General features: G+C 49.2%; 7 protein-coding genes across 7 annotated transcripts; 3 read left to right on the top strand and 4 right to left on the bottom strand.

Annotated features, from left to right (window-relative positions):
• Positions 1-38: 38 nt before the first annotated feature.
• Positions 39-374, bottom strand: FPRO_13536 (uncharacterized protein; the record flags this gene model as incomplete). The annotated part of the gene is made up of 1 exon (XM_031222999.1): positions 39-374. One exon carries the CDS (start codon positions 372-374, stop codon positions 39-41), a length of 336 nt encoding a protein of 111 aa, XP_031088402.1.
• A 1,927-nt stretch (positions 375-2,301) lies between these two features.
• On the top strand, positions 2,302-2,823 carry FPRO_13537 (uncharacterized protein; the record flags this gene model as incomplete). The annotated part of the gene is made up of 1 exon (XM_031223000.1): positions 2,302-2,823. The coding sequence occupies one exon, from the start codon at positions 2,302-2,304 to the stop codon at positions 2,821-2,823; it is 522 nt and encodes a 173-aa protein (XP_031088403.1).
• Positions 2,824-3,773: 950 nt separating this feature from the next.
• On the bottom strand, positions 3,774-5,351 carry FPRO_13538 (uncharacterized protein; the record flags this gene model as incomplete). Its single annotated transcript, XM_031223001.1, has 3 exons — positions 3,774-4,341; positions 4,396-5,019; positions 5,071-5,351. 3 exons carry the CDS (start codon positions 5,349-5,351, stop codon positions 3,774-3,776), a joined length of 1,473 nt encoding a protein of 490 aa, XP_031088404.1.
• A 1,618-nt stretch (positions 5,352-6,969) lies between these two features.
• Positions 6,970-9,033, bottom strand: FPRO_13539 (uncharacterized protein; the record flags this gene model as incomplete). Its single annotated transcript, XM_031223002.1, has 4 exons — positions 6,970-7,968; positions 8,022-8,849; positions 8,908-8,933; positions 8,985-9,033. The coding sequence occupies 4 exons, from the start codon at positions 9,031-9,033 to the stop codon at positions 6,970-6,972; spliced, it is 1,902 nt and encodes a 633-aa protein (XP_031088405.1).
• A 1,300-nt stretch (positions 9,034-10,333) lies between these two features.
• Positions 10,334-11,414, top strand: FPRO_13540 (uncharacterized protein; the record flags this gene model as incomplete). Its single annotated transcript, XM_031223004.1, has 2 exons — positions 10,334-10,842; positions 10,895-11,414. The coding sequence occupies 2 exons, from the start codon at positions 10,334-10,336 to the stop codon at positions 11,412-11,414; spliced, it is 1,029 nt and encodes a 342-aa protein (XP_031088406.1).
• Positions 11,415-11,657: 243 nt separating this feature from the next.
• On the bottom strand, positions 11,658-21,071 carry FPRO_13541 (uncharacterized protein; the record flags this gene model as incomplete). Its single annotated transcript, XM_031223005.1, has 1 exon — positions 11,658-21,071. One exon carries the CDS (start codon positions 21,069-21,071, stop codon positions 11,658-11,660), a length of 9,414 nt encoding a protein of 3,137 aa, XP_031088407.1.
• A 1,139-nt stretch (positions 21,072-22,210) lies between these two features.
• On the top strand, positions 22,211-23,569 carry FPRO_13542 (uncharacterized protein; the record flags this gene model as incomplete). The annotated part of the gene is made up of 1 exon (XM_031223006.1): positions 22,211-23,569. One exon carries the CDS (start codon positions 22,211-22,213, stop codon positions 23,567-23,569), a length of 1,359 nt encoding a protein of 452 aa, XP_031088408.1.
• Between the last annotated feature and the right edge of the window lie 444 nt (positions 23,570-24,013).

Below are 24,013 nucleotides of genomic sequence, written 5' to 3' on the forward strand. Positions count from 1 at the left end.
ACCTGTCAAAATGCAGTCCATCGGCCTCAATGAGCTGCTCACGCAACATGGCCAAGCATCTCCATCTCCGCGACATTGATGCCTGAGAAGCTTTGAGACGGTGAAGCTTGGGATACACTATCAATCTTGTTGCCACAGGTGAATGGACTGCTAATGGTGTTGTCAAAGATGCTTGAAGGTCCTTGGATATAAGAATCGGTGATGAGCGCTGCCATGAGATTATACTCCTCGCATTGATCCTTCGTTGTATTGTGATCGACTATCTGAAAAACTCGAATCTCTATGATAGTTAGAAGACACTCATCGACGAATCCCGCACCACTGATTTTGCAGACAAGCAGTGGACCCAAGTATTCAAGCTTGGGGAGGTTCATATCAACGACTCAGCTCGTTACGAAAGCGTCTTGAAATCGATTGCCGACTTCAAAGGCCCTGACTGGACAACCTTCATTGCGTCTGCAAATAGCCCTGTATCACTTAGCGTGCTCGGTACCAAGGAGTGTGGCCTGAACATTTATTACCGGCGTTTGCGAGACGTTCTTGTCGCAACATGCAAGGAACAACGAGCTGCCGGAATGAGGAATATCATGATGCCGAGCTCCCACTGCGTACCGTGTTTACCAATGCGCCGTTCAATCTCATCGAGAAGATTTCGGAGCCAATACTGCCGAGCGGTATTCGGCCGAAAGCTTTCGATACGAAACCTTGTGCTTGCGACTCTCGCGGAGCAAATACGGGAGGTGTCCCATTTCCCCAAAGGCAAAAAGGTCAATTTACGCCAAAAACAACATCCCATTGTCATCGACTCTTTCTCAGCTTCTATGCAAATCTTGATCAGACTCTGTTGGGTGTACAACGTACCAATCACTTTGTGCATACCCCGCCTCGGATATCATGAAACAAGTGATGATTCAACGAATCTCTCAACACACAAGTTCACTTCGGCGCCTGTTCGGACATATGTCGCTACCAAGAAAGCGGGGGGAAGCCTCAGAACGAATAACCCTGAAGACGAGGGCATCCAAGACGCGCCATTTTGGAAGCTCGGCGGCCAAAGTATGTATTGAGCATCTCAATCAGGCCACCTGCTCGGCGCCAACAATGATATCGAGTACATCAAGGCACTGGAGGAGTCAAGCTTTGGTTATCTGAGGACCGTGTTCGGCTTTTCTCACTAAGAGTATCCGCCACAAATAGAAAACTGGGGCGTTGACCTTTTGGCTTTACGAAAGTCAATTTGCGGAGAAATAACCCAACCGCTCGTGATGACTCTGGACAGCGGCTGCGGCTTGAACCCAAATAACAAAGAATATCAACGACCTCCTGTCGTTTTCTGGGGATTGCAATGGAATCAAGGGAGAGGTAGACCTTGATGGAAACTTCATCGCACAACGCGACTCCCCAACAAAAACAGCTATCGCATGAAAAGCAAGACAATACCATTCATATTTAACCATATTAACATCTCAACTCCCAAGATTGAGGAGGTGAAATGGCCTACAATTCTTGATCAACATCAGTCTACAGCTAATCCTATATCTGGCAATCTCGTCGTCGTCGGAAACGAGTTATACAGTATGGATGACCGGGCAGAGGCAGACAGACTCATGCTCGTCAACAACGATAACAAGAAGTAGAGTCCTTGTTGCAACATCATCCTGACCACTTGGTTCTCTTGACAACCAAGCATAAGGCAAAGATTGACCAACACCAAAAGTACGCGAACACGAACCAGAGAGGAACCTCGACTGAGAGTCAACTGGGAGTTGACCCAATCAGACTTTTCGGGAATCGGACAACTTTTGTTGTTATCTGATAGATCGTGACTGACCTCGGCCTTTCTTTTGTTGTTGCTGACAACAGAGTGCCCCGTGACATGCGACTCACGAGCGTGAAGGTTGCAGCCCTGAAATGAAGTGAGGGGTAAAAAGAAACCGCCCTGAAAGTTTCTTCTATGAGTGCTGATAAGAAACTTGTATAAAATACCATAATTGCCTGTTCTTGGAGGCGCGCGAAATCTACTCATATGTTTATAAATATTTCCCAACCCATCAACGAAAGATATCATCTCCACGCATTTATTCACTTTAAGAACTATTAATAGCATCTGTCCTAACTAGTAAGTACTATTAAGTATCTGGATAGTGAAATCTTCTTTGCAACCTAACGTCATTTACAGGAGCAGATTCTCGCCTTCCCTCAAAGTTAAAGATGCGGTTTCTTTCTGCATTTTCTCTCCTTCTTTCTGTTGCTTCTGCAGGGAAAATAAGCATTCTTTTCACTCTAGACGCCGTAAAAAGCATGTCTTCTCTGATTGTACTTACCAAAAGTGGGGGCATTGTTACTGGGAGATGTGGCAGAACTATCAATGCCACAGTGCCTATCGACTTTTCCAACGTTATGATCCATGGTGATAGCGCAAGACTACCATTGCAGGGAAACTACATTAAGGGGGGTCCTTCGCTCGTACCTGTCACACGCTGGAACTTCACAGTTGGGAACGCTACCTACGCAATTCAGCCCGATCCTGTGTTTTCAGGAGGCCCTTCATGCATGACAGATGTTGACTCTGTTAATGACCGCATTTCTATCTACTGCACAGACTTATATTGGGATTATGATGATGTTATCGACGAAACTATTGAATCTGGTTGTATCAGCGACTTACCCCCAGCGAGGAGCGGGCAGAAAGAAGACTATTACCCCAAGAACATCAAGAAGCCCAAAGTAGATCCTCACATATTCCTTCCGATAGGCTTCGGTGGGGTAGGGGCCTGGACTTATTTTACAAGAAGGAGACCCAGCCTTGACGGCGCTGGTTAGTACAGTGACTTGATTACCTGGACTAGACCTGACTTACATTTGTATTAAGGATGGCCTCATCAGAGGTACTTATACAAGCAGGTTTCGGTGGGCTTTCCTCTTCTAGCCTTGTTCTCTGTTCCTGCTATTAATGCTAACTCATGATAGGAAGTTGTACATTGTGGCAAGAACCAAACCTGTACTGTTAGTAGAGATAAGGGGGAGTCCTGGACCTACGGGTTCACTGCGACTGGCATATCCCCATTTGCCAGTCTTGGCTTCACGGTTTCGAAAGCCATCTCGTCGGGGAATACGCATTGTTGCCATGCCCTACCAGGTGAACGAGTCTGCATTTGGCATAAAGTTGCCCACACTGCATGTAGGTCACAGACTTGTGTATACTCTATAAGCAAGATGCTAATTGATGGTACAGACACTGTTCGAATGCCTATAAAAAGGAAATTCTGGCCCTGGGGCAAGTACCTGCATTTTGTCCATGGTGAGCAAGTTAATCTAGTCGCCCCGAATCACTACAATAGCGGCGGCGGGTATGTCTGTAGATACGACAAAGAATGCAGATCGATGGCTTATGAATACTGGGACTGCAACGGTAAGCGAGAGCCAAGTGTTACGTACTGTCCACCTCCTGGTTACCCACCAAAATTGGATTCAAATCCCGATTTTCTACCGCAATCTTACGAGACGAGAGCTGTAGAGAAAGACAGGAAGGAGAAAAAGATAAAGATGGGTAAGAAGGCATGGAAGGACTATGAACGAAAGAGAAAGAATCATGAAAAGGTGTTAAAGAAGCAGTATAAGGAATGGAAGAAAATGGCAAAAGTACAAGACGATATTGAAAATAAGCAGGAAAAAGAGAGGGGGAAACAGAATAAAAAAGATGGAAAAAAGATTGATAAAACTCATTTTTAATAACTCATTTTAATACTTTATTTCATTTATTTTATTTATTATTAAAGTTTAAATGAATAACTTTCCCAGCATAACAACCTCATAACACTAATACTTGTCGTGATACCACTCTCAATAGCTCCATCAACAAAACCTCTCCATCCATCGGCCCAGTCAGCGCTGGCAAAGAATACTCTTCCATGAGGTTTCTGAAGCTCCTTGAGCCAACGACTCATAGCCGGGCCAGGTCCCCAGCAGCTCCATGTTCCTTTTGCAAGATCATCATTCATCCAGTCGTGGGTGAGATACGCTTCAACATCGGCATCAGGTTTGATGTGTTCCTTGAAGCTTGCGGAGATGTCTTCGCTAGCTTGTGGGTCTGCGAGAAGCCCGCCATAGCCAAAACCAATGCAATATGTACCAGTGTTCTTGTTGGTATTACCGTTGTGGTCAGAGAATGCAAAGCACCACGGGGACCGTCCGTAGCCACTTGCCATGGCGAACCAGCCAGGCTCGGTTTGCTTCAACTTGAAGTGGATCTTGGCGCCTTGGTTGATATGGCCCGCCTTGACAGCTTCTTGGCGGAGTGGAGAGAGGGGAGGATTGAACGAGATATCCGACAAGCAGTTCCTGAATAATTGTCAGCCTTCAGTTGTAGCTACAACGAGCATGAGCGGTCCTCACAAAGGGATAGTCGAGATGACATATTTGGCTTCGATACGTCGACAGTTCTTTGTAGTCAACGTAACCCCATTGCCATTCTGGTCGACCTTCTCAACAACAGTATTGAACAATAAGTGTCCCCTATACTCGGACAATATCGACAGTGCTAGCGATGTCATGCCGCCATTTCCAAGCTTACAGAGCCCAGCGCGCTCGAAAACGCCAGCCATGGAATGGCCGCCAAGTGCATACCATCGCAGCACTTCGACAAAGCCACATTGTGAACCTGGCACAGAGCCAAAAGAGCTGATCATGGCATCAAACATGTCCTTCTCTACCTGGGGAATGTTTAACTGGTCGAGGCGATCTTTGGCGGAGAGATGCTCATATTTCTTCCATAGCACAGGTTCGCGCAATGGATCGTGGGGATATGGCATCAAATCGTAACTGGTCAAGCCGTCAATGTCGAAGAAAGCATCGGCTACTCTCTGGACGGTTCGGTTTGTCTCTTTGGTATCGAGCTTGTTTGGTCCAGCAAAGCTTGCAGTATAAGCTGTGTATTTAGCATCCGCTGTTCCCGCTGAGGTCTTGAGGTTGCCTTGAAGATTGTAGCGGTGAATCTCGGAGTAAACGTGCGGCTGGCCCCTAGAGTCACGGCATCAGAACTATGTATCAACCGTTACACAAGGGTCTTACCAATGAACCCATGTTCCTCCCATCTCAAACTCCTCGCCTAAAGCTTTGGCTGTCCATGTTCTTCCGCAAATGCGATCGCGGCCTTCGACAAGAAGAACCTTACCAGTGGTCAAACTGACATTTCGGGCAGCGATCAGTCCAGCAAAACCTGTTCCGATGACAACAACATCATACTTATCCAGGAGTGCCGATTCGGGTGTACCATTGATAACCGAGTCTGTTTCAAGGCCAGTGGTGAGGCCGTTGCTGGTCCAGAGATGCCCTTCTTTAGAAATTGGCATGATGGCTAGATACGATGCTGATGATAAGAGGAATTTGTGAGGACATGCTCAGGTTCATTGATAGAAATATGGCCATCTTAAATGCACTGGAGGTCTCATGGACTGATTTCCTCATCGGGACAAAATGTACGAGGTTGATGATAAGGTGGCCGAAGTGGTCATTCCGACGTTCCGAGGCTTAGTGACCTCGCACTTTATACCCATTTTGGTACTAGACTAAAACTTGTGGCTAGGGAAGGAAAGAAAATATAGGATTTCATTCCTAAATAATAAAAATACTTAGGTAAATTGGTATAATCTAGCCTAAGTTTAGGATAACCTTTACTAAATTTATTCCGATAACCTATACCACCATAAGACCCCTTGCGCTTATAATCTCATCGGTCGTGCACTTCGCGTGAAGTATCAGACTTAGAGTTGACATGCTCGCTGGGACGTGCGAGGACATCGTTGAACCGATCCTTTTACTCGTTTAGATTGATTGGTCTCTCACGATGTTGTCATGCTCGCTAGGACGTGCGAGGACATCATTGAACCGGTCCTTCCACTCGTTGAGGTCATTGTGGTCGATTGGACCATTGTTGTGGGCGTTTAAACGTCTCTCACCCGTGGTCATGCTTGCTAGGATTGGCGAGGATATTATGAAATCGGTCTTTCCACTCGTTAAGGTCGTTAAGGTCGTTGTGGTTGACTGGAGCGTTGTTGTGAGCGTTTGTTTCTTGCCACGCGGTTATGCTCGCTGGGGCGGGCGAGGATTTGTGAAAACGGTCCTTCCACTCATTGAGATCGTTATGGTCGATGGGGCCGTTGTTGTGGGCGTTTGTTTCTTGCCATGTTGTGGTCGATTGGACCGTTGTTGTGAGTGTTTGTCTGGTTATGTTCGCTGGGACGGGCAAGGATATTGTTGAAGCGGCGCTTCCACTCGTTCAGATCGTGAAGAAATAGGAGGAGGTGGTACTGTCGGCGATCCGTCGCCGATGACTTCGTGTAAAAATAAGAGGAGGTAGTGCCGTGGGAGGTGGTACGATAGCGCCGCCCATCTTGATGATTGCGAGTCTGGCTGAGTGAATGAAAATGATGATGGAGTTATTCAAGTCAACATAACCCCGCGCACCTATACGAATTTATCGGCAACCACCTCCTGCTACTTCTGTACGACAGGGAACGCCGACGATGTAATGACATCATCATTCATACCACCATCTCCTAGAGGAGTAAGAAAACGGCAGGCCAGGCCCCGACATGGGATATCAGAATAAACTCAACAAAAGCCGGCTCTTTTACATGCATGCCACCCAGCCCAAGGTCACGCAAGGAACGCAGCAGGTGATGGCGCAAAGGCTGACGCGGCTAGAACAACTAAAGAAGCTGTTCTGCCAAGGCTAAAGGGACTCGCGCAACTTTGACTGGGTTGAATCTCGAGAGGGCAATGGTCCTTGACCATAACGATCTGAACGAGTGGAAGGACCCCTTAGCGAAGTGCACGACCAACCAGATTGTTGAGGCACAGGATCTTATAGTGGTATAGGATATTAGAATAAACTTAGTAAAAGTTATCCTAAACTTAGGCTAGATTATATTAAGCTACCTAAGTAATATCAAAATAAGTTTAGCCTGGTCATCCAAACATCGTTTCCAATTTCTTCTCCGACATGATATTTATCCAGTGAAAACTCGATATCGCAGAGTTCGCGTTCTGGATTGCCGGCAACATGTCCATACGCGCCCAAACCTCCTCCAGTATAACCATAGCATTTCCAATCGGCCCCAAACGGACAGCCGCATACATCTTGTGAATCCGCTGTCGAACAAATGTTCGCAACCGAAGTAATTCCAATCTCTTTAGTTCTTCATCCTCTCCCATTGGTGAGACAGGCCCCAGGACACTTCCAGCGATCAGTAGTGACAGAAGCTGTATCGATATTGTCCCTGAGTCATCTGGAATCTTTTCCAAGATTTCTAATATGCTGAACGCCAGTCCCATAATTAGGTGTGTCTTTTCATCATCACGGTCCAAATCAATAGCACCGTCTGGTCTCCCCCCTGTCCTTGTTATTTCTGGGAATGCAGTATAGAGCTCCAGCAGGGCTGCCATGCGATAACAGCTTGAGATAGCCAGCAAGTGATCAGGCGTTGTACATGGGTCTCCAATGTCTTCAATAAGGGCAAGAGAGGGCAGCCGATACCTCAAGATCTCACGTTCAAGACTATTTGCTTTGGCAAGTAGTTCACCGTACAAGGCCCTTCGATGGATCTCTCCAGATTCGAAAACCCACAAGCTCTTCAGAGCCTGGTTATTCCGCACCAGCGTTAGCGTCTGTGCAAGAAACACAAAAATGGGCGTTGCAACGCCAGTCCATGGACAAGGCTGGATGAGGGCTGGGGGATGGGGATCACAAAACATGGTGAGATGTGATAAGCCTTCGTATTGCTGATCGAAGAGCGCTGAGCTCATAGCTTCCCAATATACCATGGATGAGACCACAAATGTTTGTGTTCTCGTCATTTTTCTTCTTTTATCGATATCTGCCAGGTTATTTAATGATATCCATGACCTGAATAATTGACGTGACCCATGGAGATGTGGCAGACCAGTTGCAGAGACATCATGCCAAGCCTAACGAATTAACACGTCAGCTCTGATGAGATTCAAAGAGCGGATATACCTACCGCAGTCATGCCCAAGAATATAATGCTCAAGAGCAAGTCATCCGAAACATTTAGAATTTTCTCCCGAGATACCGAGACCGTAGGTCGGTTGTCATCCACCTCGCATTCCTTTCTCGTAGGAAGCTCAGACAATGTGTGTGAAAGGTGTGACATTGCCTCAGTCTGAAACTCCAGTGGAATACTGCTGCTGCTTTTGTCGCCCTGGTACAAATGAGCTGCTGACATGCTCAACACGCAACCAAAGAGTAGGGGGGAGTCGGCCATCATTCTGGAAACTTCTGATCGGAAAGGGTTATTCGCCGAGTCGAAGGATGAGTTGAAATGGCAAACCGTGGTAAAGTAGTGATCCAGGATGAGTGATGCTTGTAGAGTTGGGGTGTAGGAGGTCAGGCAAAGAGAGTCATCATGTAAGGCATTGAGCGCGAGGGGAAATTCTTCATCGGCTTGGACGTCTTCGCACAACGTCAATAGTTGCCCTGGATTTAGCGTCGAGGGTGGTTGCACTTCCAAAATGTCCTCTAAGTGCTCCCTGGCATCAGATAAACTCGAACTAGAACCTTGCATGAGAGGACCAGGAGCTTGTACTTCGTCGTCATTATTGTTCTGAGTCTCGACGCTTCCATGGTTTGATTTCGGCTGCATTAAGTTTGATAAATTTCTGGCACCTGAGTCGAAACGAGGAAAAGAGTTACTTGCAGTCAGTGAAGAGTGAACCATGTGCCTCTCATACTTCACTGACCACTTCACAGGCTTATGGTAGCCGGGACATTCGACACCGATTTTGGCGCACCTCTTACATCCTGGCAGCTGTTCATCACATTTCACCTTCTTTTCTCAAAAGTTAGTCTTATAATGGACTTCTCGTTACGACAAGACTGCGACTCACGCGTCTCTTACAGGTAGAACAGCCAGCTAGACACGCCTGTTAGCCAAGTCTCTCATATTGCCGAGGGATGTACGGACTCCGTGCTTTCACCTTCTTAGTGCGGCATCTTTTTGACTCGTCGGTCATGGTCACGGCCAGAGCCTTGCTGCATTTAGATGAAAATTACATCTCGGAAACGTTGTCTTAGAAGAACCCCTTTCAACGCCTAAACGAGCTCGCTACCCCGCATTCGATTCCAGGGAAGAGGTTCCACCGAGATAAAGCTTCCAGGACATGCTTGATTTGGCAAAGTTAACCGTAGCGCAAAGACAGTGATTGGATGCCGGACTTGTTATCGGAGATCTGCCCGAGCGACTCCACTTTCTTATCGCTCACCGAGACAAGTAGCTGAAATCCACCCAGAATGAACTCGGCCTTGGCTTAATCCCCTCCCAGGCTGTATTTATTTTATATTTACCTAGACTATATGGAACCATTCTTATTCAGTAAGACTCAGATTAATTGAAATTTGAATCTCGAAGTGATGGAAAGCCACACTATTGTCGAGTACAGTAAAGTAGAGCTTAAACAGAGCGTAATGCTGTCCTACCCTAAACAGTTATGATTTTTGAGTGTATCCTATATAATTGTATCTATTTTAAATCTTCTTAATTTATAAGTACTAAGAACTGCAAGTCTCTTCCTTAATAAAATGAGTTTGTTTTTATTCTGTTAAGAGCCTCTAAGGCTCAAACTTTTTAGGTGCAAATAAAAGCAACAGAACTTCAAAAGTTGCCGGTTTGATAACAGATAACAGATAGGGCTTATCTCGATGAAGATAAGATAAGAAGACCCTTTCCGCGAGGCAGCGGAAGCAAAGGACAGTCCGACAGCCCAACAAGGTTAGAGACACGGAATCCGTTCCGCCCTGGATCAACTTGCATCCACTTTGAGAAGTGTAAATAAGAGTGTTTAATACAGTGATCCTATTTAGCAAAAAACTGCCAGGCTCTTACAGCTCTATCTTATTTTTACAGCCTTCATCACAATACATATGTCTGGAAGGCCATTGAAGAAGTGAACAAAACCGTGCAGCAGCTAGCATGTTTCATTGCATGAGGGACATGAGAGCTGAGATAAATATCTCAGCCCGGCATCTCGGCACGCACGTTGCGGGCCTGTAATATAAACAGGGCGACACGACAGGCTCGTATTCCGAATGCGGCCAAAGCTAGGCGGAATCACAGCTGTCTCTCACAAGAGTCCCAGTGCTTGACTGGCCTCATAAGGCGGAATACGGATATCTCGGGATATGCCAACAGTCCCCTGCATAGAGCTGAAAGACAACTGCGAAAGTACATAACGAAGCTAAGAGCCCCATCAAACAAACAATGTCTTGGCACCCTTTGCGCAGTAACTTTGTTCTAGCTAGCAACGGCGGAGTACCATGAAGCTATATGGTCTGTTTCTTGTCGGCTTGGCTGGTTTAGCCGTTGCAGCTGATGTCACACTCACAAGCTCAGGCTGTGCCGACGCATCAGGCTTCGAAAAGTGCCAGGCCTCTGCGAACAAACATACAGGCAGCTGTATTGCCCAAGCTCACCACGACAACAGCCAGGTAGAACTTCTCGCATGCGGATGCCAGGACTACGTCGACAACTTCAACTGCTACGCGGCTTTCTGCTGGAACAGGGTCTGGGAATGCGAGTACCAGGAGTACATGGTTTCGTATTTTATGAACTGCAATACTGCCAAGCAACCAGTTCCCTACTTCCCCGCTCCCAAGAATGCGCCGGGCGCTTGCTCTTGTAACGTCGGGCAAGTCTATCTCAACATCCAGGATGCCATTCAGCAGACGGCGACGTGTTCGAACGGTGCCGATTCGGGCGATGCGGGAAACAATCTGCAGCAAATTGAGGGCTGCAACTGCTGTGAGATCAGCGGGGCTTTATCAAGGTATAATAGACTTCTTTTGAGTCATTCAGTCATTGATACTAACATGTAACAGTATTGTCGAGATCTGCCCCAATACAGACCCCAACCTCATCGGCCTGAAACAAATCCCTACCCTCGAGTCCGAGCTAAACGTCGACTACAAGTCCTGCGGGTCATATATGGAGACATACGATTGTTCGTCCCAGCTCTCCTACTCTCTGGAGGGCGTTAGCACGTACTACAAGCCTGACGACCCCCTCAAGACCGGTACCGCCACATTGAGCAACAACCCAGGCTCTGTCACGGCACCGGCCAGCGGAATGGTGTTTTCGTATACCAACGGAGGCGATGGAACCGTCTATAGCATCACTGCTGCGGGTGTCGGCAAGGACAGTTCTGATAGTAAGGGCAGCTCTGATAGCGATGGCAGTTCAGGTGCAAGCGGTGATTCATCGAGCACCACTGGCACTGCGACTGCGGATAGTAGTAAATCTACTGAGAGCTCGAAAAAGAATGGAGCTGAAAGGTTGGCTACTGGAAGCATCTTAGTGATTGGAGTGACAATGGCCATGGCCTTGGTGTCGATTTACTAACTTTGTACCTAATGGGGTAGACGCATCGCTCCAACATACAACTAGTAAGATAGCGATGAGCCATGACTACGCAGGAGGACTACACCCATGATTATCGCTGGCAAAGAAGAGTAATGGCAGAGGATCTTGAGCGATTGGTCATGTTGGAGTAACATAATAGCATAGATTATCATTACATAAGAAATAAGATGGTCGGGCTTCAGCATTACCGACATATGTCCTTATGAAACCCCCAACAATACCTTACAAAGAAAAGTTCAAAGTCTGAAACGTGTTGCAAACCTCCTCCAAGAAATACTGCACCCTCTCCTCCTCAAACAAATGCGCCCTCGCAATGATAGTAACCTTCAAGCTCATCCCATCAGGCTCGACCTCTCCCGCTATCGCCAAATCATACAGTGGCTCATCCTTCCTGAGCTCAACATGCTTCGACAAGACTCCCATCTCGACACGTTGCTGTTCCACTTCACTCTCGGGATGATACTCAAAGTTATGATACGTAACACAGCATGCGAAATTTGTAGTGGAGTCTGGCCAGTCTGTGCAGTTGCGCTTGATCTCCTCGAAGCCTAGGGTCTCGAATGGTAAGCTTCGCAGGTATTGATCTTGCATGTCGCGAAGCATCTGGTGATGATTCTCGTCTGTGCCAATGTGTGCGCGAACGGGGACGGCATTCGTGCAAGGGCCGATGATGTCCTGGCAACTGACCGGCAGCCCCTGACGACCTGAGACAATGCGACCGAAGACAACATCGCTGGACCTAGATTCCTTTGACAGCACCAAAGCACAAGCAGAATTGAAGACCGTCGCCTGCGTGGCGATGCTGCTGCGGATCGCTTGACTTGGAACGCTGACGACCTTTGACAAGTGCAAGGCCTTGGAAGGTGACATCTCCTGACGATAGGCTCCGTGGCCCGCATCGCTCAAGATAGTCATGGGAGAGTCTCCAATCACGTCACGCCAGAACTCAAAACCCTTCTCTTGACTATTGGCAGTGTACTCCATATACCGCTTGAACTGCGTTGGTGGAAGAAGCGACATGCCGTTGAAGAGGATGTGCAGATTACGCACAATAGGCTCCAAACTCAAACCGTCGTACAAGGCGTGCGACAGTCGCAGTAGTACCCGTACTGAAGATGACTGCTTGAGAATAGCGATGCGTATCAACGACTCTCCAAGACGAATGGGATCCTGTGCATGCTCATTCAGGAAATCGTTGGTCGCCGTGTTGACGTTTTGATTGGTGACAATCGTCTCAATTGGCACGTCGAGATGCTTCAGAACCACTTGGTATAACTGTTCTGAAGCTAGCACAAAGACTGTTCTGAACATATCAATGTGTTGAACTAGGGAATGGCAGGCATTAACGAGAGTAGGAGGGTCTGAGTCAACTGGGAAGTCAATGTAGAAGGGTGTGAGAGGTCGTGGGGACCCAGTCCCGGGACTGAAGAGGAATGACTTTTGCATCTGCGTGCTTTGGTACATGTCCTGAACCGACTCCAATGAGACGTTGAGCTGTGAGCAAATCTCTCGCTGAATAAAGTCTTGCGGATTCTCTAGTGAGAGAAGCTCGAACGGGGTATAGTCGTCAACCTGTACCTCTTCATTGTCAGTCCCCGAATCAGTCGACTCAAGCTTCTTGGAAAGTTGGAACAAAACGGGGTAGTCAAAGATATCCTTGACCACTATCGTAGTATCCAGTCGACGACCAAGCCTCATGGCCAGCTTTGTCGCCATCATCGAGTGTCCACCAAGATCAAAGAAGTTATCCGTAATACCAACTTCAATTCCAAGAAGCTTGGAAGCCTCATCACACAAGGTGATCTCAGTCTCAGTCCGAGGAGCGACACGGGCTGACCAGCCTTGCTTGTCTTGACCATTCGTCAAGGTGGTGCGTGAAGCAAGTCCTTCACGAATAACTACTGCAAGATTGGCAAAGACGGAGTTGTCAAAGACGTCTTTGACAGTGACGCGAACATTGAAGCGCTGCTCAACCCGCGAGATGAGCTTCGTGGCCAAGAGGGAATGTCCGCCGAGTTTGAAGAAGTCATCTGAGATGTCAACCTTCATCCCAAATGTCGCAGTCGCCTCATCGCAAAGTATCGCCTCGATGTCACTGATAGGCACCGCTTGTGCAGGCAGTGCAGTCTGCTGCTTGGGTATAATTCGAGCCTGACGTGCAAGCTCCTTCCTGTCGACCTTGCCATTGGGATTGAGAGGCATGTGATCCAAGACCACGATGCTAGAGGGAATCATGTACGATGGAAGCAGGGACTGTAGGCGCTCACGGACTTGAAGCGCTGCACGGCGTCTCTGAAGGCCCTGTAGCGGACGATTGGCAAGGGTCGCTGAGCTCCGGAGGTGATTGTCGGTTGGAAACTTGATGAGCGTGCGTCGAGTGTCTGAAGGCGATGGGAGGTGGTGGAAGACAGCGTCTAGGGCACCACTCTGGGACCACTGACGGGCTGCACTGACTTCCAAGCGAAACCCAGCCTCTTCGGCGAGTCGGTGAAGGTCAGGAACAGAAAGAGACGCACGGGTCTCAGTATCCGAGCGAACTGCTGAGATCCAAGCCGCACCATCAAGCTTGGACTCTTCTTCAGCCTCGAGGGACTCAACGATGAGTCGTTCGAAGACGGTCTTGGCGAAGGGAATGTTGCTGATGGCCACGGTAGATGGCCCCTTCGAACGTCGCAGGAACTGTAAGAGAGACGTGCGATCCATGCGTGACGCGCCAAAGTCGACCCAAGTACTCTTCTCAATTGTATGCACAGGTACTGAGTCGCTATCGCGTATGTGCACCACAGCCGCATAACGATATGCACTAAGCTCATTGGTAGCATGCATGTTCTTCGGCAGAATCTCAACATGATGAACCAGTCCGGGGAAGCGATCTTGAAGTGCTGTAAAGAACACCGGCTCGACAAGCAATTCCTCCTCACGCTCCTCCAACTCAGCCATCTTCTGCCTAACAGAGTCCTTCGTCGCGTGGTCACCAAGCGTCCTGATAGCCCTGGCAACAAGGAAGTGCTTGTTGGTAGCGTTCGTTCGCATGTCGCCAAAGAACAGCCGCTTGACACCGGGGAGATGGACCAGGGTATCTGCCACTTGGGCCAGGTACTCTGGTGAAGGGAAATACTGCGCGACTGAGTTGATCACCACGAGGTCTGGGTGAAGATCAGTCAGTTGGCTGACGTCCTGGGCTGTACCGACGTGGACTTCGGCCTTGCTCGCGAGGGACGGGACGGACTTGATGACGCTGTTGGTAAATGCGGCGGCTGACTTGGATGGCTCAAGACCTCTGTAGCTCTGTAGTCCGTCGCCGAGGTTGAACAAGATCATGCCGCTACCTGTTCCAACCTCGAGGACATGGCCTGGAGCCTGACCATCACGGAGCGTCTTGATAGTGTCATCAAGCCACTCCTGCATCTCCACCTTGTCAATCTCACTCCCGTCATACATAGACGTCCAGCCCTTGAAGTCCTTTCCAATGGTAGAAGGATCGATGTCCCCAATATCGGCATACATCTCAGTCTCAAAATGATCCTGCCATCCCTCAACCTGGTTATCATTCGCGTCACCCTCCAAAGAATGATCGTGATCAATGACAACGAAGCCAACCAAGTCTGCTTTCTCACCATCATCCTTCTGCACGACGACAGCAGCATCGCGGACAGAGCCGTGGCTGAGCATGGCAGCTTCTACCTCCGCTGACTCGATACGGTTGCCACGGATCTTAAACTGCGTGTCCATGCGACCGAAGAACTCAATGAGGCCGTAGCCTACTCTGTACCGCACGCGATCGCCAGTGCGATAGGCTCTCACTCGCTGACCATCGACTTCAATGTGGATGAAGCGGTTCTCGTTGAGTGCTGGGTCGAAATATCCTCGTGCAAGACCATCGCCGGTGACAACAAGTTCTCCCATGACACCAACACCGACAAGCTGCTGGTTCAAGTCGGTGACGTAAGCTCCAGAGTTGTTGACAGCTCGCCCGATAGGAACACCATTGATGAACGAGTCACCAACAGCGATAGGGTACCTCGTGCTCATGATACCATTCTCTGTTGGTCCATACCCATTATAGCATTGGCCGCGTACAAGACTCTGCGCCTCAATCGCATCTTGTCCATCGAAGCGATCTCCAGCAGCCATGAGAAAGTCGAGTCCCCTCAACGCATCGCGCGCATCAGTGAGATACAGCTTCAGCAGCGCAGGCGCCATGCAAGCAGCGTTGATCTTTTCCTTGAGGAACACGTCTTGAAGCGCTTTGACGTCTAGAGTAGTCATGTAGTCAATGCAGACTAAAGTTCCGCCGTTGAGGAGAGTGAAGAAGATCTCGTAGGTGGCGCCGTCAAAGGCAATGTTGAACATGTGGGCTGAGCGAGGTTGGACTGGGAAGTCGGGGATGATGTTGCTTGTCATGAGACGGACGATGACGCGGTGCTCTACCATGACACCCTTAGGTCGACCAGTTGAGCCGGAGGTGAAGAGGACATACGCGAGGCTTGTTGCGGTAGGGTTTGAATTGTCGACATGAGCATGTCCATTGAGATTGTTTGTGTCGCAACACTCTATGGCATCAACGATACGCACAAACTCCAAGCCCGGTATGCTAAGCTCCGGAACAGGGACATCTGAGCCCAGAAGCACTATCGTCTGTCCGGGGATAGAAGAAAGAATGTCTTTCAGGCGAGCAGAGGGAGTCTTGACGTCAAATGGGAGGTAAGCCAAGTTCGCCTTGAGAATACCAATGATGGCAACAATCGCTTCGCATGAGCGCGGTGCTAACACTCCGACCAAAGTCTCAGCTGGCATGCCCTGTCGACGGAGCCTTGCCGCAAGCCGATCAGACTGACGGTCTAAGTCCGTATAGGTGAGACGAGACGATGAGTCCACGACGGCCAGAGAGTCTGGGTAAGCAGCGACTTGTGTGCGGAAGATGTCCACTAAGCTTGCGTCTCTTGGATACTCAACCTTCTTGATTCTGAGTAAATCCAAGCGACGCAATTCCTCAATCCCATCCGTAAGAGGAAGCACCGAGATCGGGACATTGGGTTTCTCAAGACCATTCCGGAGAATCTGGAAGAACACGCTCACCACATTCTCAACAGTCTCAGGCCTAAACAGATCCGTCGCAAAGTTACAACTTCCCTTGAGACCATCAGCCTCTTGGAAAAGGTGGAACTCGATATCGAACCGAGTATACGCCTTGCTAGCAACAACCTCAGATTCAAGACCCTGAAGCTCAAACCTCCCAAGATCCTTCTGCGAGTGAACCGCAAAGATGAGTTGCGCAAGCGGTGTTCGGGAAAGATCTCGTGAACCGGGCAGCATTGTTGACACGACGCGCTCGAAGGGGACGTCTTCGTTCTCAAATGCCGCGGTGGTAGTAGCTCGGACTTGGCGAACCAAGGAACCAAAGTTATCTTGGTCATCAACGGTGATGCGCATGCACTGAGTATTGACGAAGAAGCCAATGATGTTTTCTAGTTCCCATCTGTTGCGGTTGGCGATGGGTGTGCCGATGACAGCGTCGTCAACGCCAGTGAGACGATAATGCGCCGCGCGGAAAGCAGCCAACAGCACGGCGAATGAAGTGGTGTTGTTCTCATTGCAGAAACAACGTAGATCCTGGTACAGCTGTCCATCGATAGAGACTGGCACGACGCCTGCTTCGCCTGATAGAAGAGCCGGACGAGGGAAGTCGGTGGGTAACTTGGCCGGCGAACAATCAGCAAGTTGCTTCTTCCAGTATTCGAGCTGCTTCTCGTGTTCTAGGGCTTGAGCCTCTTGCTTCTGCCACATGGCAAAGTCGCTGTACTGGATGGGGAGAGGGTTCATAGCTGAAGCGAGATCACGGCCTTGGAGAGCGGCAGCGTAAAGTTGGCTGAGATCATGACGGAGAACGTCGATTGACCAGCCGTCGGAGACGATGTGGTGCATGACGATGGAGAGGATGTAGTCTCTGTCGCTTAGGCGAACTAGAAGTGCTCTCCAGCCTGCTTCAGAGGTGAGTTCGAATGGAGTGGTCTGCTCTTGTTTCAGTAGGTCGAGGTAGTCACTATCTGGCGCATCGACAACCCTCAATTTCTTGGAGAGGGTCTGGTGAACGATCTGTACACCCGCACCGTCGCGATCTTCAAATGTAGTTCTCAATGTCTCATGGCGCTGCTCCAAGGCCATCAGCGACCGACTTAGTGCATCGATGTCCACCAAACCTCGCATACGCACAGCGTAGGGGATAAGGTACCATAGAGCACCGACCTCTAGCTGATCCAGGAACCAGAGTCGACCTTGAGAGTAAGACTGCTCGACAGGCCCGTCGCGAGTGGTCCTTGGGATAATGGCGTACGGCTCAGCACTACCGTTGACAACAGCCTCAAGACCAGCGAGAGTGGGGTTCTGATAGATGTCGGAGACCTTGAGATCTATTCCTGCTGACCGAGCCATGTTGACCATCTTGATGGCTGTGATTGAGTGGCCGCCTAGCTCAAAGAAGGTTGATCCAATGTTGGCAGCGCTAGGCTCAAGACCTAGGCACTGACGCCAAACCTCTTCCAGCTTGGATTGGCTGCTGGTAGTTGGAGAGCTGAATTGAGATGGGCGGGAGCTGCTTCCTTGGAGCTGCTGGGCCAACATATCGCCACCGATAGAGCGGAGCTTTCGTCTGTCAACCTTGCCAGTCGCGGTACGAGGAAGATTCTGCATGCTGATGTAGCATGATGGGATGGAATGGCGAGGAAGAACCTGCTCCAGTTTCACACTCATGGCCTTAGTCGCAGCCAGATCTAAGATGGTGGCATCTTCTATTGACTCGGTTGCTTCAGAAGCGATCAAGAAGGCAACGAGAACAGTGCTCATAGGCGAGTCCGACGATTTGACAGCTTCGACGACAATCGACATGTCGTCAGGCAATTGTTGTCGGAGATGAGTCTCCACAGCCCCAAGCTCAACACGCTGTCCTCTGATCTTGACCTGGGAGTCCATGCGACCAAGACAAATAACAGTGCCATCAGATGCATAACGCGCAAGATCACCAGTTCTGTAGAACTTGATTCCATTGGGTAGCTCTTTGAAGGGATACCAGGGTGGAACTGTTGAAAAGAATGGTGAATTTTCTGTTGGTGGAGGAATAATGTAGTCGCGCGCAATGCCTGGACTCTCAATGACGAGCTCACCGATTGCCCCGATCGGGACCAAACGATTCGGATCACTGGGATCAATGATCCAAGAGTGCGCGCCGACTGAGTGACCGATGTTGTTTGGATCAGCGCCTGATGAACTAATCTTGCCGACGAAGCAGATCGAAGAGCTCTCGCTCTGGCCGTAGCCATCCAAGAGTTGAACGCGAGGCGCCCAAATGGCATTGACAGACGGGGACATCTGTTCGCCAACAAGCACCAAAGTCTTGAGTCCAGGAACATCATCTGGCTGAAACGTGCCCATGTACGAAGGAGTTGCCATCATCCAATTGACATTTGCCCGATTGATAAAAGCAGGGACATTGTTCATGCGATCGTCATCAGAGGGAATACACACACAGCCGCCGTGGATCAACGTCGTCATGATCTCAAGAAGACAAGCGCCAAAGGCATGAGATCCGAATTGAAGAGCGCGCGTATCGCTGTTGATACCAAGTGCAGAGCCGAATTGGAGGGCGCACGATGAAAAGGCTCGATGCTCGATCATGATGCCTTTTGGATCACCAGTACTGCCAGATGTGAAGATCACATAGGCCAAGTCCTCTGGAGTAACCTTGGCTAGAGTAAGCTCTGGCTTCAAGGCGCAAGTGCAAATAAGTGACTGAACAAGGTCATCGTCAACAATAATGCAGCGCTCGATAATACCTTGCACCTTGCTCCTGTATAGCTTGGAAGTCAACGCAACAGTAGCGCCAGTCTGCCCAGCGACCCGCGCGACTCTAGCAGGAGGATCATTAGGGTCAACGAGAGTAAAAGCATGACCGGCTTTCATGACTGCGAGCATCGAAGCGACAACCCATTTGGACTTCTCAAAGTAAATCGGGAGTATCGCGTGCTCTTGGTCAGGGGTGCTGAACTTGATGACCGCTGCTAGACGAGAGGTGATGTTGTCGAGTTCAGAGTATGTCCATTCTCCGTCCCAAGCGCAGATCGCGACTTTGCTTGGAGATAGAGAGGCTGCCTGGAGCATCTCTTTGTGGATGAGGGTGGGTTGGGATGGGATGGGATGTGAGTTCCAGCTCTGGATCTCAGCTTGATCCTCTGACGTCAAGATGTCGAGTTCACCCGCAGATGGTAGCTTATCTGGGGAGACTCGTAAGCGCTTGACAAACTGGCCTAGTTGTCGCAGGAGGCGAGCTATTTGCTGGGAGTCGATGAGACTCTTGTCATATCTGGCAATGATGGAAAGTCCATCACTGACCGTCTGGCAGTGGAGTAGCAGAGCGCGATTGGTGCAGGGCATAAAGAGCTCAGACTCTCCAGTCTTTTGGAGAATCTCACAAGTAGAGGAGGATTGCTCATTCTCGCTCTCGGTCACTAACAGAACAGTCTGGAATCCGCATGCAGCAACGCCATCATCCCCAGTGGAAGAGATGCTGCGAAGACCGACATCTGAAAACTGGCAGATGCCATCATCGTTAGCATTAACTGCGCCGATGATATCTGAGAGAGGCTGATCGGAAGCGCAGTATACGCGGAAAGGCACAACGGTCCGTGTTGGGCCATTTACCAAGAGCTGCTGTTGCTCTGTCACTACGCCAAACAGAGCCTCTTGCGACTGCGTGTAACGTGACAAGAGAATCGCAAGCGCGGTTCGGCAAATAGCTGCACTGGGCCAAGTTGATTGAGCTGAGGCCGAGAAAGTGATGCGATGTTCGGACTTTGCATTGGGGTAGGTAACAGCCAATGGACAAGTCAAGTGCGGAAACGCCGAAGCATTTAGATCACTCAAGTAATTCTTCCAATACTGAGTTGCAGGATGAAGACCCTCAGTTTCAGGAGTTTTGGACCCATCAGAAGGAGTCAACGACAGACCATCATCCTCAGGGTCAGAAGACTCGGGCGTGTAGGGTCTGTTGGAGAGTTCATCGTGCCCATGGGTGTAAGCTTTCAGAACTCGCCCGAGGATCCGTTCTTGAAACGTGATATCCACAAGAGCATGGCTAAAGGTCCAGATGAGGATCTTCCTCTTTTCAATAGGATCGTCAAGAAGAACGAATCTGTTGCAGCGAGGTCCAGAAGCCGCAGCTGCTGCTTCATCCTTCACAACAGCATCTTTCTGATCAGCAGATGTACTAAACATCCATGAGAAGACAAAGCTGTCTTTCAAGATGACCTGATACGTTTCTCCACTTGAGAAAGTAAAGGCACAGGTCCTTAGAGCAGGGGTTCGGCGGATGGTATCTTTCCAAGCAGCAGCCAACTTTGAGATGTCAATGTCATTGCTGATCTCATAAGCAACATGCCCAATGGAGCGTTGCTTTTCACTACCAGCGCAGTCGATGACATCTTGCTGGAACGCCGTGATGGGGAGGATATTCTCGATTCTATCACGGCCTAGACCGAGAGAGCAAGAGACTTCCTCGACAAGAGTGTCGGTGTGACTTGCATCGTCACTGCGCAGCAACAAAGGCATGACTGGCGTACCACTCTTGGTGTTGAGTGATGTCATGTTGAATGTAAGAGAAGGGTTTGAAAATGAAGGATTGTCCGACTGTGTAACATGGGGTTTTGGGCAAGGCAATATGGTTGAATAGGCAATAAGAATCTCTCTCTCAAGTCACAGCTCGTATAAGCTGATAGGACAAAATGCTATAGAATCGTTGAGTGAGTCAATGTCAATCTTTCTGAATATACCTCACCTGCAGGAATGCAGCGCGGCATGCAGCAATTCTCGTGTTGGCACCATATCTAAACCACAATTACGTGCTCCTTACCAAAGAGGCACATCAGCATCCCAGCATAATCATCCCATGTCTAAGACTCTCGATGCTTCCATCATGAGGTGTCATCAAAAGATCCTGCGAGGCATATTCTGTCTCAGCCAGCCTCACCCGCCGTCATTTCTCAACAGCATCACAGCCTGCAAGTAACCTGCCAATCCTTCATATGATTCAGATCCTGATCCTTCAATTGGCCGATCGCACTGATTGGCTACCGCGGGCTATTCTGCAGGGAGATTGATAATCGGTGTTTGTGGCGCTGACCTGCATGAGTAGGTCTTACTCTCGGGTGAATCCTACAGCCCGCGGGAGGGGGCGGAAAAGACAGGCCAATCAGTCTGAGATTGCAACCTGCATGCAGAACTATCCCGTGTCTCGGTAGTACGCGGGTTAAGAGGCTATGCGAGCCGGGCAGTTGCCGGTAGTGGTCAGTTACCGGATTGAGTAGTCTGCTTAGCAGTTGAGAGCGTGATGCCTTGATGGAAGGTAAGCTGATGGAGGGCGATGCTATTTACGGTTTGACTAATTAATTAGAAATGAGTTCACTAAAATAGTAATAATGGCCGAAAATAACTCCAGCTGTCTCGTGGAGTAAGGCGCTCAATGCAAGTATCAGCTGTCAGGTCTATCAACTCAAAATAACACTCTCAGAAACACAGTTCATGCAGCATACCAACTACCCACATAGTGCCAAGGTCAGGTATCCTTGGATTATCCTTTGATATTCTCTATAGCAAATGCCATCCTGTCTCTTCACTTCACCGCCTCTGCCCCAGAACAAGACCGTAAGCACATCACCCACTTACAAGTCGGAGTCTTTGCCCTGCACCCAATCTTTTTCTCAAACGCATTACCGTTAGCAAGCACCATGACATCCCAAGAACACCCAAACTGGCTCACGGCCCTCCTGGCCGACACAAAGCTGCCCCCAAAGCTATTCGCCTGGTCTCCTGCCAACATCCAGCCAAAGCTAGATGAAGGCATTGACATGGGAAGTTCCAACAGCGATGAGGAGTATGACAACGATACTTGTGTCTGTCCATCAACAGATTCTGATCAGCGTATCTACATCATTGGTCCTGGGAACATCGGTCGGCTGTACGCAACTCACATGGCTCGTCATCCCAACGCCCTTCCCATTACGCTCGTGGTTCATCGCAAAGAGCTGTTATCGCAGTGGGCCGCATGTGAAGGTGTCGGCCTCGCAGACCTTACCAGTGGTAAACTCTTCCTCAACAAACGCTTCACCGTTGAGTGGTGGACCGAAACAAGGCCTCACTACGGTCCTGTGAAAGAAGTCGCAGACGGAAACAAACTTCACAACGTCTTTATCTCCACAAAAGCAGAAGCTGGATTATCTGAAGCAGATCGCATCCGCCGATATCTGGGGAGATGCAGTTCCGTCGTCTTTGCCCAGAACGGCGTCTGCAAACTCTGGCCTCCCCATGGTCCTTTATACATCTCTCATCGATACCCAAGCGGTGATACTCCAACTTTCTCCGCGTGTGTCGTGAGTCATGGGGTTGCATCAGCAGGTCCTTTCTTGAGTGTCCATGCGGCTCAGGCTGACGCATATATCGGACCTGTGTTCTGGGCATCTGATCCCGAATCGCCGTGGAGGCAATCATCGGATGACTTCTTTATCCGGCATATTGCTACGACGCCGCATGTCAACACGAAGCAGGTGTCTTCGGGTGAGATTTGGCTCCTTCAGCTGGAGAAGTTGGTCATGAATGCGGCGATCAATCCACTTACGGCTCTACTGCGCTGTAAAACGGGGGAGTTGTTCACATCCTATGGCTCTGATGATCCTTTGGCACTGGTGATCGACAAGCTCCTCTGGCAGACAAGTACTGTTATCCAAGGTCTTATTGATCATGACACGAGTCGCAGTGTTATCACTTCCTACGCTGAACAGATGTCACGACTCGGGACAAGCTGCAGCGTCTCTAAGGTCCGAAAGAAGTTGATGGAGAGGTTCTCACAACCCATCTTAAAGGCAAAGTTATATGCATTTGGCCTCAAGATATTTGAACATCGTAGCTCTATGCTACAGGACATAGAGGCCGGGAGGAAGACTGAGATACGGGACTTTAATGGTTGGATTGTAGATATGGCTTGTTTCTTGGGTACCGGTTTAGATGTTAGCGTGCACAATGGGTTGACTGGGCTAATTGAGCGCTGTGAGCGCTTGGATAAGGTGGAGCTTGGTAGAGCATTGCTGTAATACAGGGTAGAATAGGCCCAAACTACCGTAAAGATCTTAATTTTATTACTTAACTTAATATTCAGCACGCCTGATTGATTATAATTATTGTTTTATAATCCATAAGCGCTAATCACCATATCATTATTTGATACTCCCTACTTGCACTCTACTAGCAATAGCTTTCAACGAATTTTACCTATTAGCAATACCTCATCGTTGCGTTCAATACTCCAGCTTCCCCAAAGTAGGCAAACAGTAAAGCACTGTGAAGATCCCTACCTCACATCAGTCTGAGACCACTTCGTATTCCCAATCGGGCATTATACGAGCGGCAATCGACATGTCATCCGCAACTCAAACATGCATGTCACATCATGCCGACACGCCAATCTACGACCTGTCTCAAACAAAAGATGGGTCGTCAAATCTGCTGCCAGGGATAGCCACGGAGTAAAACGGAAA

Source organism: Fusarium proliferatum (genome assembly GCF_900067095.1).
Source record: "Fusarium proliferatum ET1 genome assembly, contig: FPRO_scaffold012, whole genome shotgun sequence".
NCBI classification, from domain to species: domain Eukaryota; kingdom Fungi; phylum Ascomycota; class Sordariomycetes; order Hypocreales; family Nectriaceae; genus Fusarium; species Fusarium proliferatum.